Raw genomic sequence first — 19,348 nt, 5'->3', positions numbered from 1 at the left:
CCTCCCCCGTTCCATCCCTGTATGCATGCCTCCCCCATTCCATCCCTGTATGCATGCCTCCCCCGTTCCATCCCTGTATGCATGCCTCCCCTGTTCCATCCCTGTATGCATGCCTCCCCGTTCAGTCCCTGTATGCATGCCTCCCCCGTTCCGTCCCTGTATGCATGCCTCCCCGTTCAGTGCCTGTATGCATGCCTCCCCCGTTCAGTCCCTGTATGCATGCCTTCCCTGTTCCGTCCCTGTATGCATGCCTCCCCCGTTCTGTCCCTGTATGCATGCCTCCCCCGTTCTGTCCCTGTATGCATGCCTCCCCCGTTCAGTCCCTGTATGCATGCCTCCCCCTTTCCTGTCCTTGTATGCATGCCTCCCAGTTCCGTCCCTATATGTATGCCTCCTTATTCACTATCCCTGTGTGCATGTTTCCTATTGAAAAAACAAAACATCATATTCACCTACCTGCGTGCCCTGGGTGCTGTCACTACACCTCGTTCCGGCCACCGGCGCCTGACTGCAGCTCTTCCTGTGTTCAGCGGTCACATGGTACTGCTCATTAAGTTGATGAATATGCGCTCCACGCCTATGGAAGTGGAGACGCGTCCATATTCATCACCTTAATGAGCAGTACCACGTGATCGCTGAGCACAGGAAGAGCTTCAGGCAGGCATGGGCAGCCGGAACGAGATGCAGTGCAGCACTGAGGGCGCGCAGGTAGGTAAGTCTGATGTGTGCGCCGGCTCCTGGCTCCTTCAGCACAAAAAAATGTGCTGAAAATATCAGCTTATACACGAGTATATATGGTAGTTCTTGTGATTCGCTATGTCAGTTACCCCATGTGACAGTTAGTTAGCCGTTAGTGGTCGCAACCATGAATGCCTAAGCTACTGCAATGCCCTAGACATGGGGTAAGTGACATCAGAAGAACTATACTATATTTCTAATTGGAGGTATTTCTTAATATTATACATACTACATATTGGGATAGGATCTTGGAGATGGAAATACTGCTTTAAGTCAGGGTCATTACAAAATAATCAATGATTTTATATCTATGATAAAACAGTCCAATTATGTTATATATTGCCCATTACATCACAGCTAATGAAGAGATTCATTAACAGCTGAACATTAACATCTAAGATCAAGAGAAGGCACAAGCCTGTCATGTCGGGGGTTGACTAGCTTTATTTGAAAAGTTTAGATTTATTTTCTCTGCAATTCTTTCACACAACTAGCGTATTTCTTATAGATGTCACTGTATAGTTTGAGAATTAGCGTGTGATGTATTGCTGATCATACCGATTTTGACCGCTCGCTGTTCTTTTCCAAGCTTCCTAACTGTACTTATGTAGAGATCTCGGTTTTTATCAACAAATGCAATCTTTCTTTCATTTGCTGGTCCTCCTTGATCCAGAGCAATCTCTACAACTTCACTCTGAAAATGAAAAGTAAGCACCGGTTATATATACAATGTGAAAAGGTATTACTTACTCGTACACAAGGTGGGATTCTAATATTTACAACCATTTGGCTGGGGGGGCCAAAACTATCTTTGCTGCCTTTGAATTAGACTAAGATGGTGTTAAAAGGGGTTTTCAAGTGTTTTATTTATTATATTGTAAGGTTGCCGACTGTAACAATAATGAAATAAAATTTCCTCACCCACCAAAGATCAAGCACATACTGCACCCGATGTTTGTTGGCAGGCTGTAGAGGCATCATTGCTCAGCCCGATGATTGGCTGCAGCGGTCACACGTACTGTAGCAGTGACGTGATTGAAGCTTATTTTAATATTTTTACAGTAGGCAAACATATGGAAGAGAAAATATCTTGGAAAACCAAATTTACACAACAGGCAGTAGTCATCACTTAGTGAAAGTCACAAACTACAAGGACCCTTTCACAAATGCAAAACCTAAGACGCAAGTTAAACTGAAAGGTGGCATAACTGTTATGATCCGGTGACCGTGGAGCCGCATGAGAGACTTTCTCAGGAGTAGGTGGTACCTGTACTGACCGCAAACCCTAAACTAACACTGCAACTAGAAGTAGCCGTGGGATGTACCTAACACGTCCTAGACACCTCGACACAGCCGGAGGACTAAATACCCCTATAGATGGAAATGGGAATTCTATCTTGCCTCAGAGCAGAACCCCAAAGGATAGGCAGCCCCCCACAAATATTGACTGTGAGTATAAGAGGAAAGACACACGCAGGCAGAAAAACAGGATTTAGCAAAAGAGGCACTTCTAGCTAAATAGAAAAGGACAGGACAGAATTCTAAGCGGTCAGTATTAAAATCCTAAAAATATCCACAGCAGATAATACAAATATTCTACATCTAACTAAAGACATAGAAAGTATATCTGCATCTCCTGAGAATCCAGCATGACTGAAAAATCCAAAGTCTAAGCTGGACAAAAACACAATGAATTGCACTGAATTGCAAAGCACACTGCATGTGTGCACAGAGACAAAAAAACAGACACTTATCTTAGCTGAATTGGCAGCAGGGCATGAGGAGCCAGAGAGAAGCAATCCCTCCAGGTACAATGGACAACTGGCAAAGACTCATGGATCCTGCAAACCTAAATACCTAGTAGAGCTGCAATCAGCAGAAACACCTGCCCTGGATTACAACCGCAAGACAACTGCACTACCACCAACAACCACCGGAGGGAGCCCAAGAGCAGAATTCACAACACATAACCTAGTGAGAGGCCGAAACCCCTTTAATGCACCTAAATTGAGTAAAACTGGGTATTATTTGATGCCTCGCTCATAAATGCACCATGTACCAGCTTCATGATTGAAAATTGCATCCAACAATTGAGCATTCTTAAAAGTATCTACAAGATGTAGTTTACGGTTAGCCTATCCATAGCAAATCATCAGAACAGGCAAATGAGAGTTCGAAGAACAATAAACCTAGAAATGAACGATAAATCCTTGTCTCGATTGTCAACGATTTTCTACACGTTCCTAAAGCAAAGGATCTTATATAAATCCTTCATAAGGATGAATCTCCTACAGATCGGTTCCATTTTAGTAAAAGAATGATGGAGGAGATGGAATTTAGCAGAACGTATAGTATAGCGCCAATCTTTGTGTCCTACTGTAGATGGAGAAAAAATAAGCGGCACCTGCTGTAGGAAGTTGTCTTACAACCAGACAAAGGACACTAGATCTCCTGCAGCAGATACAAAAGATAAACTATAATGTCACAACAAGGACAAGGTGAAACCGCGCTCAGGGGTGCGTGCTGCGTGGTACTGGGCGGCAAGAAGCTGATGTCTAGATCAGAAGGGTTTTACCCCAGTCACCACTAAAACTTTAGACCTGTACAATTGCTGTAGAATGATATTAAAAATAAACTTATAAATGCCTATGTGTGTATGCGTATAACCGCAATACAGGGAGGTGCTTACCTAGCTGCACTTGTGGTTCCAACACAGCGCCCAATGCATAGCCCGAACTGGCGACCGCTGTGTGGTCTGATGCGGCGTCGGTGGGGAGTAGAAGAGCGGGGAGGAAAAATAGCAGCTGACACGGTACCTGGGAGCCCCGGCCGGAGGCGTCCCTGGTAACCGCGAGGAAAAAGATGGCCGCTAGCGCCGGCTCGCTGGTGCCTAAGCAGTGACGTCACTAAAGGTACGGAGCGGCGTTGGAGCCAAAAAGGGAACGACTAACCAACGCGTTTCGAAGGTGCTCGGCCTTCTTCATCAGGGTTACCGCATGTCATTGCCTCTTCTCCCTTTATGCGCTACAGATGGATTACCACCCCGCCCTCAGCCCGCCTCCCCACAAAACTAATTCGGGCATGTTGTATGCATTCTTTTGATGTTACAATGGGCTAGGCTCTGCACCCCAAATGTGTATAATTTATTACATCTGGGGTATGGCCGGTGTGGGTCCCGAACCATTGACTTCCACATTGATAAGTGGCTACATGTTTATAATTAAAAATAAATGCTTTATTAAAAATACATAATTAAAACCTAAATCATATATGTTACAAGAGCATTGCGCTTAGACAATTGTAAAAACTGGGAGCTAAAAGAAATACGACTTCCTTGGGATAAAAATTTTTAAATGTTTAAAACTGCTGTGTGAAGGATATTAATTTGGATTAGCGGGGACGACTGAAACAGGGATGTAGCCCTATCCTTGTGCCTACAGATATGTCTACACATTAGGATTTTTGGGGTAGTGTCAGTCCCTGCGCAGGAATGCATACAACATGCCCGAATGAGTTTTGTGGGGAGGCGGGCTGAGGGCGGGGTGGTAATCCATCTGTAGCGCATAAAGGGAGAAGAGGCAATGACATGCGGTAACCCTGATGAAGAAGGCCGAGCACCTTCGAAACGCGTTGGTTAGTCGTTCCCTTTTTGGCTCCAACGCCGCTCCGTACCTTTAGTGACGTCACTGCTTAGGCACCAGCGAGCCGGCGCTAGCGGCCATCTTTTTCCTTGCGGTTACCAGGGACGCCTTCGGCCGGGGCTCCCAGGTACCGTGTCAGCTGCTATTTTTCCTCCCCGCTCTTCTACTCCCCACCGACGCCGCATCAGACCACACAGCGGTCGCCAGTTCGGGCTATGCATTGGGCGCTGTGTTGGAACCACAAGTGCAGCTAGGTAAGCACCTCCCTGTATTGCGGTTATACGCATACACACATAGGCATTTATAACGTTATTTTTAATATCATTCTACAGCAATTGTACAGGTCTAAAGTTTTAGTGGTGACTGGGGTAAAACCCTTCTGATCTAGACATCAGCTTCTTGCCGCCCAGTACCACGCAGCACGCACCCCTGAGCGCGGTTTCACCTTGTCCTTGTTGTGACATTATAGTTTATATTTTCTTCCCAGGATAGGCACAGATCCTGTGTGTTTCCAGCAGCTAGGGGTGTTCATTCCACTGCCCACCCTTCCTATCACCAACCTTTGCCCCCCTCCTTCTTGTGGTGAGCGCCACAGTGTGTGTCGTTTTTTAGATACAAAAGATCCTTGATAGATTTGTGAATTTTTATTAAATTAGTGATATGAGAGAAAAGATGAAGAGAGAAAGTGGTGGGATAATTTTTTTGTGCAGTCTTCCTGTAAATAAGCTGTGTTACGGTTTCTTTATTCTAATTTGGCCAATTAGCGGAGGTTTTTGGAGCCAGGCTTCAAAATAAAACATTAATATGTCAAATTCGAATAGGCTATCAACCTTACCTTGTTCTTACAACACAATGCAGTTGGCACAAAAACACATTATTAATTTTAACAAATAAACTGGATCTGACGCCACTAAAAGTCATGTATACAGGGAACGCTCTCACAAAAATAAGTGAAGCTATGTCGGCATTGCCTTTCACAGCTGGGATTTGAACTGTGCCTTCGGCTATGGAATAAAACAAATGCAATCTGAATAAAACCGAAAATGTATCTCATTCTTGGGTATTGCCGTCTTGGGCCTGGTACAAACAACTATAAATCTGATTGAGATCACTTGCTATATTTATGACATTTCATGACTTTGTCCCCAAGCAGCCAAAGAAAAGCCAAGCTCCCACAGATAAGGCAGAGACAAGGCATGAGGTAGCGTCACACTGCTCACTGTCCAAGGAATGTAATTCACAACTGTGTGTGGTCCAGCTGCAAAAAATCCACATGGGAGACAAAGCGTTAGTTATACAGTAGTTAACCTCTGCGTCTGCAAACTGGGCATTGTCTGATTTCTTTTACTCCTTTCCCTCCACCATGTAAAAGTGACACAAAGGATAATAATAATAAATAATTTTTATTTATATAGCGCTAACATATTCCGTAGCACTTTACAATTAAGCGGGGACATGTACAAACAATAAATTCGGTACGAGTTAAGACTATTTATACAGTGACATTAGGAGTGAGGTCCCTGCTCGGAAGCTTACAATCTACAAATAGCAATTATCAAAAAAACAGAATATAAATGCACAGCATTCAATACTTCACCTTGTGTGTAAGAGGCTTCCCATCTCCTAGAGGTTTTCCCGATAAAGCATCAAACAAGTAGATCACTATGAAATAAAGAAAACATGACTTCATCTTCAATCATAGATATCGATCTAATGAATGTATGAAGACAGGCAAGTGTAGCTAATGGTGTTTAAGAACAAAAAAGGAGGCTGGAGGTATCACTAATGCACTGCTGATAACGGATAATTGATAAAATAATGACCTTTATTAAGCAGGTTTAAAAGCCAACGCGTTTTGAGGTCAATCAGGACAAAGCTGTCCAGGGTTGTCCTGATGAAGAGGTCCTGTGTGATTTGCTCATGATTTTGATTTGCTAATTCAAAGTATTTACAATTCCTTTTAGTTCTTTTTTCTATTCCAATAAAACCCCTTTAAGTTCATAATATCAATAGGTATTGCTATCTCAGCCCTTATAATTAAAGGTTGGTCCTAGGTCTCCCTATGTGGTAATTGTACACCTTCATCTGGATGCATGACCTGGATACAGGAAACTTACACTTTTCATCATTATTGTCCTTTATTGCAATGGTGTCATTGCTCAGAGAGACCGTCTGTGCATTGAGAATGTCTGTTCTCATACCAGGAACTTTCGGAGAGCTGATCAGACGACCTTCGTAGGAGTATAAAAACACGCTGCCACCATCTACTAGGAGGAAATGCCTGCAAGAACACAAGGAAGGAAGTGACCAAAGAGCAGGTACATTATAGGCAACAATGTGGACATCTTCAAAGAGGACTTCAGAAAACAAAGCGATGAGCCAGAGCTGAGCACCCAAGTGTATGATCTATCGGCAGCTACTTCCCGGAGCCTTATCTGTGCTGGCAGTTCTGCAGAACCCAGATTTCCTGTAAGCTGTAGATCATTATTGCTGGGGAACATGGATGTGCACAGTTAGCACCGTGCTTCACAGCATTAAGAGTAAGTAATCCAGCTCCTAATGCACATTAGACCCGGGAGGAGGAATGCAGAAAGGAATGTCATTCATTTCTTACCAAACACCCAGCATATGGCTGATTGGAAACCGATGCCATAACACAAGCCACGTGCGCTCAGACATGGCTCAGGCATCTGACACTTCTGCTTCTAATACGCGGCCGCACTTATACGACACATCGCTCCATGGGGCTCACGTTTATTATCTTATTTGTCGTAAAGTAAATCCTTACTCTGGACTCACTTTACTACACTGGCACTGTCTCCATCAGAAAACACTACAATGAATGTCCCACTTGGCAGTCTTACATTTTGCACCAATCTGTAACTCACAAGACGAGTTTACGGGTTATTCACACCTTTAGGAGTTATTAAGTATCCATAAATTAGGGGATAACCTGCTGGTGGTGGGGTCCGACTGTTAGGTTCCCCCCCTCCTAAGACCCTGGAAGGGAGCTCTGAAATGTGCCATCAAAATCAAGCAGTGGCCGTAACCTGCACCATTCATTCTCTGCAAGACTGTTGGACAAAGCCCCATCTCAGAATAGGTGGGGGTGCCAGGAGCTGGAGCAAGTGATTACCTATATAGAGGATAGGTGATAACACCTAAATATGGGAATAAGGCTTTAATCATTTTATACATCTGTCTAGACTACTGATAAGGACTTATCTGGGGTCTTCTAGAGATCAGCATTCATTCAATCTATCCTATACTGTATTTCATATATGTTACCCCCAATATAATATTGTACAAGGTCGTATTCAGATGGCCATACATTGGGTCCGTGTGCTGTTTGGCCGGCACACAACAATAGTGAATGGCACAATTCCCATAAACCTCTGGAGGAATCAAAATCGCAGCATACATCATCAGACGCCATCCTGCGGACAAGAGTCAGATGATTTGTATTGTGCCAGTTGACGAGACAAGGCACGACGCGGACTGCAAACAGGTCTGGTTCCTCTAGAATTGACAGGCAGGGCCGATCCTTCAAGTGGTCATGTGAATATGGCTGAAAGCATTGCAAACGTTCAGGGTGACGCTTAAGGAATAATATCTCCTGAAAATCTTCACGATATATAATTAATCAAAAATAGGAAGACCTCACTAAATCACAGACAAAAGGAACACAAGTATTAAAAATGGAGATGTCTGAACATTAGAGCACAGGACATGCTCATGTTTATGGCAACTGACAATCACACCGAGTCATTTCTACCTTTCGCATTGCAGGATCAAACTCACAGTTCCTTCTTTGAGGTCGAAGATGAGCGGTGTGTTCCAATTTTTTGTGCTAGAAAAAAAAAGAAGACAATTGTAGCAATATAATAATGGTTACACTCCGACCCCCAAAATGTTATAGATTCACAGAAATATCATATAGTAAAGTATTTTCCTGTAATTTCACATTTGTGTTGGAGGCTCCATTGGAAGCCCTCAGCACAGCTTCCTTTGGATTTGATGGGAAGAATAATGACGCATGCCACACTATTTTTTCAATTGAAAATGAGACTGAGGGAACCCAATGTAAGTATGGGTTTGTTGGGCGCCATTGTATCGGATCTGCGATGGATTCATCAGTTTTCTGCTCCAAATTGTGTTGATGTCTGGTGAACGCAGCACACGGGTCATTGCAGCAGATTTCACACCCTAAGCAAGAAAACTGTCACCATTCCCATGTTATTTAGGTGTATCCATAAATAACGCGCTGAATTTGCAGCCAGACTTCAACACAATTTCTATCCGCTCCTCACGTGTTAGCCTCTGCGACATGGCAATGGCTGTAAACAAAGAGAAACTTGTAAATAACTCATGAAAGAGTAAAGTTACGTTAAAACCAAGCACACCATTTTTCTTGTGAAATTCTCAATAAGTTTGATGTGTCACATGACCCTCTTCCCATTGGAAAAAATAAAGTTGGATCCAAAATGGCTGACTTTAAAATTGCCACCATGGTCACCACCCATCTTGAAAAGTTTTCCCCTCCCATATACTAATGTGCCACAAACAGGAAGTTGATATCACCAACCATTCCCATTTTATTTAGGTGTATCCATATACATGGCCCACCCTGTACATAGGATCAACTGTTCACTATAAGTGATATCACAGCTCACCTCCTCCCCCTCCCTTCACAATGACCATTGTCCAATCAGAGCATGCCTAGAAAATACTTCTGTACAATTCATTAGGGTCAAGGTCAGTCTATTGTTGATTACGTCCAGTTGGCGGTTGAAACTAACAGGAAGCATAGGCCTAGTGGCCAGTGTGAAGATTCTAAGATTTCTCTCTTTTTTAAAATACGTTCCAGATTGTGATAGGGAAAAAATGATTTAAAATAACCCTAACAAACAATAGGACATTTTCTAACAACAAATTCACTTTAAAATGGTGCCTTTAATATTCAAGAACCAAGTTTATTGCTCCCTTATATGGATTAACCCCTGCTTAATCTCTTCAGGGCTGCAATCTATACACGCTCCCCACTGCGACGCTGTTCCCTGTGGCTCACGTGACATTACTATGTCATATGACCGCTGATCAGCAGCAGCTCGTCAATATTCTGCCAGAGCGGAGTAAACCTGACAAAACAGTAATGCCTGCAGACGATCAGCGGCCGCTGACTGGCTGCAGCAGTTACATGAACAACATGACGTGACCCATTGGGAACAGCAGCGCCGACATTGCTGTGACGGCGCCACTGTGGGAGAGGAGTATAGATTGCTTTTATTTTCTATGGGGCCCTGAAATAATTAAGCAGGAGTTATTCAGTAGCGGACAACCCCTTTAAAGCATTAATTGGTAATGTTAATAATTGAGTTGTGAAGCACAGGAGCGCTAGAGTTAAAGCCACGGAGCTAAACTACTGTATATACATTATTTCTGTCTCCATCTGATAAATGGCCAATTCCTATATAATTTTGTGCTATATAATTTAGTATTTTATTTTCACTCGGTGGAAGGATGTTGGCAATAGAAAGCTTTTGTGGCTTCGAGAGGGCAGGGGAAACACTGATTGTGTGTCTGCAGCTCAAGAAAGGGCACATTATATTGGAGGATCTGGCTGCCGCTACTGACCATGACGGATTCTGTGTCAGGTATATAGCACAAAATATGAGATCAGATACCCACATACAGTGGAATCAGACTTTTCTTTATTGTATAGGACAGAAGCAAATGGAGACGCTCCCGAAATCGCCAGTCCTGGTGACAGCAGGAACTCGCCCCAGTGCTCGCACACCGGCCGATGTCTCTCTTGGCCACCAGCATCCATCCACTGGTCTCAGAAGCCGCACTCTTACCATCTCCCCTAACCCAGGCCCTGACAGGTTACCCAACAGCATACACGCATTGTTTAGGGTAGTAGTGCCTACCGTTTTTGGGCAGTGACTGTCGTATTATACAATTCATACTGCACAAGAATAAAGACCTGGATAATAAATGCAGCCTGGATTTAAAAACCCGTTGTTTTTCTTTTCTTCTTTATCCCCTGCAGCTGTTCACAAATGTGATATCCCCGACCATTAAGTCGAGGCGTAGATCATGAACTAATAACAATGGGGCGGAGGCCGCCCTTTCACTTTGTAAACTAGGTGACCACACTTGCAACAGAAAGCTACAAAAACAATTACTTGAAAGGTTTTTCTTGGAACGCGTCCAGATGTTTTGATTCTTCAACTTCTCAAGAGGCAGATAGAACTGGTAGCAACAGTACCACCTGCTTCCTATGACAGTGTTTCAACAAAGGATACAAGCCTGGTATAGTGTCGGCTTGAAGGACCTTTGTAGAGCGCATGATTGAAAAGCAATGAATCAAAGGAAACGATCCACAGACCGACAACTTACTTACCTAAATACATAACACTGGAGAGAGGTGGAAACCACTAAATGTCCATACTTCAAAGATGCCTTAATTACTCTGTCGCGAAATTCCAGCAAGTCCACGGCATCATTGATTACATTGCGGACCTGGAAACACAGGCAATGAGTGAGGCTGAAAACTGACTCCAGATAGTCAATACTTCACGTTTCCAAATTGCTGAAAACTGACTCAGACAGTCAATACATCACGATTCCAACACACATATGAATGGCATTTGACCATAAAAGACAATACAACACAATACAAAAATCTCAGGGGAACTGTCCTGAACTAATATTTACACGGACTGAGTGGTGGCACGATAAGATCGCTGATCAGTAAACTCTCACCAATTAGAAGTCTTTAATATTCTGTTTGCAAAGGCAGACCAAGGTAAAACAATATGTAATGAACAATTTATACTAGATCGCTCAGATTGCATTGGAGTCCAGTTTATAGAGGACGATGCACCAAAAAAGATAATTTCACCTGACGAACAAGAGTTTTGCTCATTTAATTGGGTGATCAGCCTGTTTACACTGCAAGATAATTGTGAAACAAGCATTATTAAGAACACTCGTTCACAGTTATCGTTCAATGTAAATGCAGCTTTGGATTAGATAGTCTTAAAATGTGTCAAATTTATTACAGTGGGTCATGCTGGATCATGAATCTGGTGCATAGTGGGCAGGGTCCTCTCCTCCTGTACCAGTCGTAACTTGTATTGATTAAGATTATTGCACTTGTCTTTTATTATGTATACCCCTCCTCACATGTAAAGCGCTATGGAATAAATGGTGCTATAAATAAATAAATAATAATCTATAGGAGGTCTAGTCTAAGCCCACACTACCTTTTACATGGCTTACATTGGACCAATAATTTACAACAAACTTTGGTGCTAGAAATAAAGAAAAATTAGTCCACACCTCATCGTTAAGTTGTCCAAAAGGTTTAGGCCATGTTCACACAATGCGTTTTTTACTGCGGAACCGCCGCGATTTTGCCGCTGCGGGTCCGCAGCTGTTTTCCATGCAGGGTACAGTACAATGTAACCCTATGGAAAACAGGAAACGCTGTGCACATGATGCTGAAATTCACTAAAAAAGCCACGCTGAATAGCTGCGGTAAAAAAGAAGGACCATGTCACTTCTTTGTGCGGAACTGCAGCGGTTCTGCACCCATAGACCTCCATTGTGAGGTCAAACCCGCAGTAAAACCCGCAGATCAAAAATATATCTGCGGGTTTTATTGCGGTTATGGGTGGAGAAACCGCTGCAGCAGGAAGTGCGGGGAAGCGAGAGGAAGTTCGTGGGCGGAAGTGCGTGGGCGGAGTGTGTTCCTGTATCCCGAAGAGACATGGAGGCATAACGTCGCATGGGGATCGATGTCGGCCGTTTGATAGATTTGGTATGTGTGTGTGTGTGTGTGTGTGTGTGTGTGTCCCCATGCGACGATAGTGCCACCATTGTGCTAAGTCGCCGTATGGGACTACTACTCCCATCCGGTATTAGGATGGGAGAGTTGTCCCTGTGTCCGGCGACTTAGCACAGTTGTAAAGTTACACAAAACACACACAATACACATACATGACACACAGTACATACAACATATAACACAGAGTATATACTCACCAACAGCACACTGGTAGGCGAAGCCCTCGATCCCCTAGAAAAAATCCCAAAATAAAAAATCAAATCCATACTCCCTGTCCGCAGAATCCATAAAACGAGTGTCCCACGCCGATCGGCTGCTCTCCGGCGATACACTGCCAGGAGCGAAGCTCCTAGCAGTGTATCGCGTACTGTTCCGGAGTTCAATGGCTCCGGCGTCTCGGTTAACGGCAGTACAGCTGCGTTGAACTTTCCCACGCAGCACTGCCGTTAAGCGAGAGTACCGGGGTCAATGACCGCCGGTAAACTCGCTCGCGCATGCGCAGTGACACACCGACAGGAACTATGGCTCCTGTCAGTGTGTTGCTGCAGCCGTGGAGAGCAGACATATCTCTGGATGTGTCTGTTCTCCATGGAAGATCTTCGTGGGACCCTCGATGGATTTCTGCGGACAGGGCCAGGGAGTATGAATTTGTTTTTTTATTTTGCGTCTTTTTCAGGTCGAGGGTCTTCAGGACGGATTGAGCGTACAATAAAATATGGTCAAAAAGTGGGTGTCTTTATTTCATTAAAATATTTTTTTTCTAGTGTTTGTGTGTTTTTTTTTTTTAACCCTTTCATTGGATTAATAATGGATAGGCGTCTTATTGACGCCTCTCCATTATTAACCGGGCTTAATGCCACCTTACAATAGCAAGGTGGCATTAACCCCTCATTACCCCATATCCCACAGCTACACGGGAGTGGGAAGAGAGGGGCTAAGTGCCGGAATTGGCACATCATTTTGATGCGCCTTTTCTGGGGCGGCTGCGGGCTTATATTTGTAGCCGGGGGGGGGGCAAATATCCATGGCCCCTTTCCTAGGCTATGAATATAAGCCCACGGCTGTCTGCGTAGCCTTTCTGGCCTAAAAATATGGGGGAACCCCAACACTTTTTTTTGGGGGGGGGGGCTCTCCCTTTATTTCTGAGCCAGAAAGGCTACGCAGACAGCTGTGGGCTTCATATTCATGGCCTGGGAACAGCCATGGGTATTTTAACCCCTTCCCAGGCCACAAATATTGTCCCGCAGCAGTCTGCCTAGCCTTTCTGGCCTAAAAATATAGGGGGACCCTATGTCATTTTTTTTTTTTTGGGGGGGTAACCCTATATATTTTTTTATCATTTTAATAGCATTAATAATGGATAGGCGTCTTATTGACGCCTCTCCATTATTAACCGGGATTAATGCCACCTTACAATAGCAAAAACACGTGCAACTGAAATACGTGGCACTTAAATACGTGATACGTGGCACTTAAATACGTGGCACTGAAATACGTGGCACTGAAATACGTGATACGTGGCACTGAAATACGTGATACGTGGCACTGAAATACGTGGCACTGAAATACGTGATACGTGGCACTTAAATACTTGATACGTGGCACTTAAATACGTTGCACTTAAATACGTGGCACTGAAATACGTGATACGTGGCACTTAAATACGTGGCACTTAAATACGTGGCACTGAAATACGTGGCACTGAAATACGTGGTACTGAAATAGCTGGATAGAGCTGGATCCGCGGGCTGTGATCTGGCCTACGCTCAGCACTCTGCGGAGCGCTGTCATTCAAAACACGTCCACTCATTTTGGTGTTTAGTCCCAAAATGGAGGATGGAAGAAGAAAAGGGTTGGACAAGGAAATGACATCATTTCTTTTTTTTTTTTCTCCCCACTGCAGTTAAAGCTTTATTTGTGTCAAACACAGACAATCTGCAGAGAAAACTGCATAAAAAACCGCACTAAAAACCGCATCAAAAACCGCACCTGCGTTTTCTGCCAAGAGCTGCGGTTTTTAGTGCAGAAAAACAGCAGGGAAATCAGGAACGTGTGAACATGGCCTTAAAGTACTGTGGTGCGAGGTATGGAAGACAGAATTTTTGGATCAAATTAAGCCAGAATTCTAGCACCTTAAGTCTCATAAATCAGGCCCAGGCTCTTCATTTGCCCCATCTGTTGTAAGAATAATTACTGACCAGCAGAAGGTGTTTATTAACTCGAAGAATGGGCAGAGATGGAGTTGGTGCAAATCTATTCTCAGGCCCCAATAGATTGAGATGATGAATTCAGCAAAGTGAGATCTAAAACCTACGGTAACTTTTTAATAAGTATATAAAGTATAAAATGTGCTGCCTAAAAAAGGCTTAGAATTTCAAGCACCAGGAGGCATTATTACAAGCCTAAAAAATACAACCAGATACACCATAAAGATGTTCTAATCGTATAGGTAAATTGTATACATCGGAGAAGGTGGACAACTATATCAATGATGAGGTTACCTATCAAGGTGCCTTTGTTTGCACCAATATTCAAATCCAATTCTGCAATGTACAATGACGGCATTGAATATATTCATCTGATATAAAGAGCTAGCAAATATAAGATTAGCAACACAATCTCTATAAACCTTGTACCATATATTGACAGTGGTCAAAGAGAGACACACAGATATACAGTGGTCCTAATCAGAAGGCTATACTTAATAAAGCGGACAAGATATAAGGTGAGAGTGGAAACTCAATGCTCCATTAGATACAAAGAGTAAACTATATGGATCGGTCTCACCCGTTTCTGGAAGCAGTCTGGTTCAGGGAGTAGTTAATTCCCGAGAAGTCCTTCCAGGAATAAAAAAAATACAGTAGCCCTACAGATCCCTGAAATGGCTAATATATCCTGGCTCCTTAAACTCCCACTATGACAAGGGTAGTCCACAGCTAGCACAGTTAAGGAGGCCCTGCACTGTCCCTCAGTGCGGCCCGACGCGTTTCACCATGCAAGAATCCTCAGGGGACCTATAGCACATGGGTTCATTCAATATTGGTACAGGGAGATATGGGCAACTCCTATGCTCAAAGTGTTACAGCAGGTCCCAGTAGATTGGTGGCATCAATAATCTGTGACCAATGAACACCCCTGAGAACCGCCTCTAAGCTGACAGCCTCCACGGCTCTTCCTGTGATTGTCTAGCGTGGCGTGACGGCACACGTGCGTTGTTCCTGAACTATTAATCAAAATACCTGAGGATGCCAGAAGATAAAAAGGGGGTTCTCAGGCTTCCTTCCGGCAGCCACAGATTACTGATCTAGCTGATGGACTTGAACAAAAGAGCCCCTATTTCCAATGATCCCCTTACCTCTTGACCCACTTGTGAATGGGATTTAGATACTGTAAAGTTGATTCTAATTTATAAGGTAGTCACTAGAATGTGAACAAACATTTTTAGTTATGATTAGAAGACATGTTCTGAAATATCACAACCTGCATAGCTCTTCTCTTGGTTAAAGTTACTTCAAAATTCTTCCATTCCCAATGTTGCTCAATGACATGAGCAAAGATAACATGACCATTTCCACACGCTCCGGCAACCTGGGTTCCATCTATTGACCATGTAAGGCTGAAGATACTACCAGTAGTTGGTTTTTCCAAAGCATAGGACCACTGGAAAAAAAATAATAAACAAATAAACTGACCAATAAACAAAAAGAATATATATATTTTTTTAAATAATGCAATGAAAATGCGAAGTCATGTCAGCATAGAGATGAAACACGGGGCATAAAATGGTTGATTCTGCTCTTGCCTACGCACACCTGAAGCAGCTGGACATCAGACAGCAGATGAGCCGGTGGCAGAGGTCAAGGCTGCTTCAATGAATAAGAATAGGAGATGACACGGCAAATGGTTCAAGTCTGCTAGAAACATTAGCAATATATGCAGGGCTATTAAGATTGATCAGAAGAAAGACGAGGCAGGCTTACCAAATAGAGCTCAGATGCAAAGCTAATTAGGACTCCCATTAATCAAAAACTGAAAAGGAACTTTATTCAATATGTAAGACGGCAAAAAAAAAATCCATCTGTTTAAAGACAAAATATGTCCCAAAGCAAAACGCTGGACACATCGTTTAGTGCTTGGGGGAAGGAATATAATGCGTTTGCCATATTTAGCACTGTAATTTCTTTTGCAGTACATGCGAACCCACAAAATATCAAACTCCTGGGAAGCTTGTCAACTTTGGTAATATAAATATAATGAGGGTAGACAAGTGGAACTGAAAGATTTACTTGAAATACCGCCAGTCAATTTACTTTATTGAGATACAGTAAGAGGACAAATCGCTGAATGTTCTATACATGCTTGTATAATTATGGCGGGCTGCAGACTGCAGAGGTCACAAACCTGGGGATCAAAGAGAACTTTGCTTCGAAATTCAAAAAAGAAAATTACTACAAAAATAACCAAGGTAGACGTTAAAATTAACTGGTCTAAAGGGGCTAAGAAACGATGGACATTTTCCACTTATCCAAAAGGATAGGAAAAAATGTTTGCTCGAAAGAACCTTTCCCCCGCATGTTCACAGTGGGAGGAGTACATGGAGAGGAGGTCCAGCACGCGCCCTGATGCTCCATTCAGTGGGAGGAGTACATGGAGAGGAGGTCCAGCGCGCTCCCTGATGCTCCATTCAGTGGGAGGAGTACATGGAGGAGGTCCAGCACGCGCCCTGATGCTCCATTCAGTGGGAGGAGTACATGGAGAGGAGGTCCAGCACGCTCCCTGATGCTCCACTCAGTGGGAGGAGTACATGGAGAGAAGGTCCAGCACGCGCCCTGATGCTCCATTCAGTGGGAGGAGTACATGGAGAGGAGGTCCAGCACGCGCCCTGAGGCTCCATTCAGTGGGAGGAGTACATGGAGAGGAGATCCAGCACGCGCCCTGATGCTCCATTCAGTGGGAGGAGTACATGGAGAGGAGGTCCAGCGCGCTCCCTGATGCTCCACTCAGTGGGAGGAGTACATGGAGAGAAGGTCCAGCACGCGCCCTGATGCTCCATTCAGTGGGAGGAGTACATGGAGAGGAGGTCCAGCACGCGCCCTGAGGCTCCATTCAGTGGGAGGAGTACATGGAGAGGAGATCCAGCACGCGCCCTGATGCTCCATTCAGTGGGAGGAGTACATGGAGAGGAGGTCCAGCGCGCTCCCTGATGCTCCATTCAGTGGGAGGAGTACATGGAGGAGGTCCAGCACGCGCCCTGATGCTCCATTCAGTGGGAGGAGTACATGGAGAGGAGGTCCAGCGCGCTCCCTGATGCTCCACTCAGTGGGAGGAGTACATGGAGAGAAGGTCCAGCACGCGCCCTGATGCTCCATTCAGTGGGAGGAGTACATGGAGAGGAGGTCCAGCACGCGCCCTGAGGCTCCATTCAGTGGGAGGAGTACATGGAGAGGAGATCCAGCACGCGCCCTGATGCTCCATTCAGTGGGAGGAGTACATGGAGAGGAGGTCCAGCGCGCTCCCTGATGCTCCACTCAGTGGGAGGAGTACATGGAGAGGAGGTCCAGCATGCGCCCTGATGCTCCATTCAGTGGGAGTAGTACATGGAGAGGAGGTCCAGCATGCGCCCTGATGCTCCATTCAGTGGGAGGAGTACATGGAGAGAAGGTCCAGCACGCGCCCTGATGCTCCATTCAGTGGGAGGAGTACATGGAGAGGAGGTCCAGCACGCGCCCTGATGCTCCATTCAGTGGGAGGAGTACATGGAGGGGAGGTCCAGCACGTGCCCTGATGCTCCATTCAGTGGGAGGAGTACATGGAGAGGAGGTCCAGCACGTGCCCTGATGCTCCATTCAGTGGGAGGAGTACATGGAGAGGAGGTCCAGCACACGCCCTGATGCTCCATTCAGTGGGAGGAGTACATGGAGAGGAGGTCCAGCACGCTCCCTGATGCTCCATTCAGTGGGAGGAGTACATGGAGGAGGTCCAGCACGCGCCCTGATGCTCCATTCAGTGGGAGGAGTACATGGAGAGAAGGTCCAGCACGCGCCCTGATGCTCCATTCAGTGGAAGGAGTACATGGAGAGGAGGTCCAGCACGCGCCCTGATGCTCCATTCAGTGGGAGGAGTACATGGAGAGGAGGTCCAGCACGCGCCCTGATGCTCCATTCAGTGGGAGGAGTACATGGAGAGGAGGTCCAGCACGCGCCCTGATGCTCCATTCAGTGGGAGGAGTACATGGAGAGAAGGTCCAGCACGCGCCCTGATGCTCCATTCAATCTCTACGCCACTGACGGAAACAGCAGACTCAACAAAGTTTGTACCCAAAATCCCCAATTTAATGCCAATATTCAGCTTCACCAGTGATTGTCTTACCGCTGTCTCTAACATCATGTCCTCCCTCTATCTGAAACTGAACCTGTCAAAAACTGAACTCCTCGTGTTCTCTCCCTCTACAAACCTACCTTTGCCCGACATTGCCATCTCTGTGTGCGGTTCCACCATTACTCCAAAGCAACATGCCCGCTGCCTTGGAGTCATCCTTGATTCCGAGCTTTCATTCACCCCCCACATCCGATCACTGGCTCGCTCTTCTTATCTGCATCTCAAAAACATTTCCAGAATTCGCCCTTTTCTTACTTTCGACTCTGCAAAAACTCTTACTGTCTCACTTATTCATTCTCGTCTGGACTATTGTAACTCTCTACTAATTGGCCTACCTTTTACCAGACTCTCCCCGCTCCAATCTGTCCTGAATGCTGCTGCCAGGATCATATTCCTCGCCAACCGTTACACCGATGCCTCTACCTTGTGCCAGTCATTACACTGGCTACCCATCCAATCCAGAATCCAGTACAAAACTACTACCCTCATCCACAAAGCACTCCATGGCTCAGCACCACCCTACATCTCCTCTCTGGTCTCAGTCTACCAACCTACCCGTGCCCTCCGCTCTGCTAATGACCTCAGGTTAGCATCCTCAATAATCAGAACCTCCCACTCCCGTCTCCAAGACTTTACACGTGCGGCGCCGATTCTTTGGAATGCACTACCTAGGTTAATACGATTAATCCCCAATCCCCACAGTTTTAAGCGTGCACTAAAAACTCATTTGTTCAGA

At 44.9% G+C, this 19,348-nt stretch overlaps 1 protein-coding gene across 4 annotated transcripts in view; it reads right to left on the bottom strand.

Annotated features, from left to right (window-relative positions):
* Positions 1-19,348, bottom strand: part of IFT80 (intraflagellar transport 80) — a 159,908-nt gene that overhangs the window by 42,104 nt on the left and 98,456 nt on the right. For 3 of the 4 annotated variants that reach the window (XM_077290652.1, XM_077290651.1, XM_077290654.1), the window contains 6 exons: positions 15,715-15,894; positions 10,786-10,904; positions 8,155-8,229; positions 6,497-6,660; positions 5,977-6,041; positions 1,297-1,432 (listed from right to left, as the gene is read on the bottom strand). In XM_077290652.1, coding sequence (XP_077146767.1) covers positions 1,297-1,432; positions 5,977-6,041; positions 6,497-6,660; positions 8,155-8,229; positions 10,786-10,904; positions 15,715-15,894 — 739 coding nt within the window. The remainder of the gene's footprint in view (positions 1-1,296; positions 1,433-5,976; positions 6,042-6,496; positions 6,661-8,154; positions 8,230-10,785; positions 10,905-15,714; positions 15,895-19,348) is intronic. The other variant, XM_077290653.1, reaches the window with a different exon arrangement.

The sequence above is a fragment of the Ranitomeya variabilis genome, chromosome 2, assembly GCF_051348905.1.
Source record: "Ranitomeya variabilis isolate aRanVar5 chromosome 2, aRanVar5.hap1, whole genome shotgun sequence".
NCBI lineage: Eukaryota > Metazoa > Chordata > Amphibia > Anura > Dendrobatidae > Ranitomeya > Ranitomeya variabilis.
This window is presented reverse-complemented; position numbering and strand designations above follow the sequence as displayed.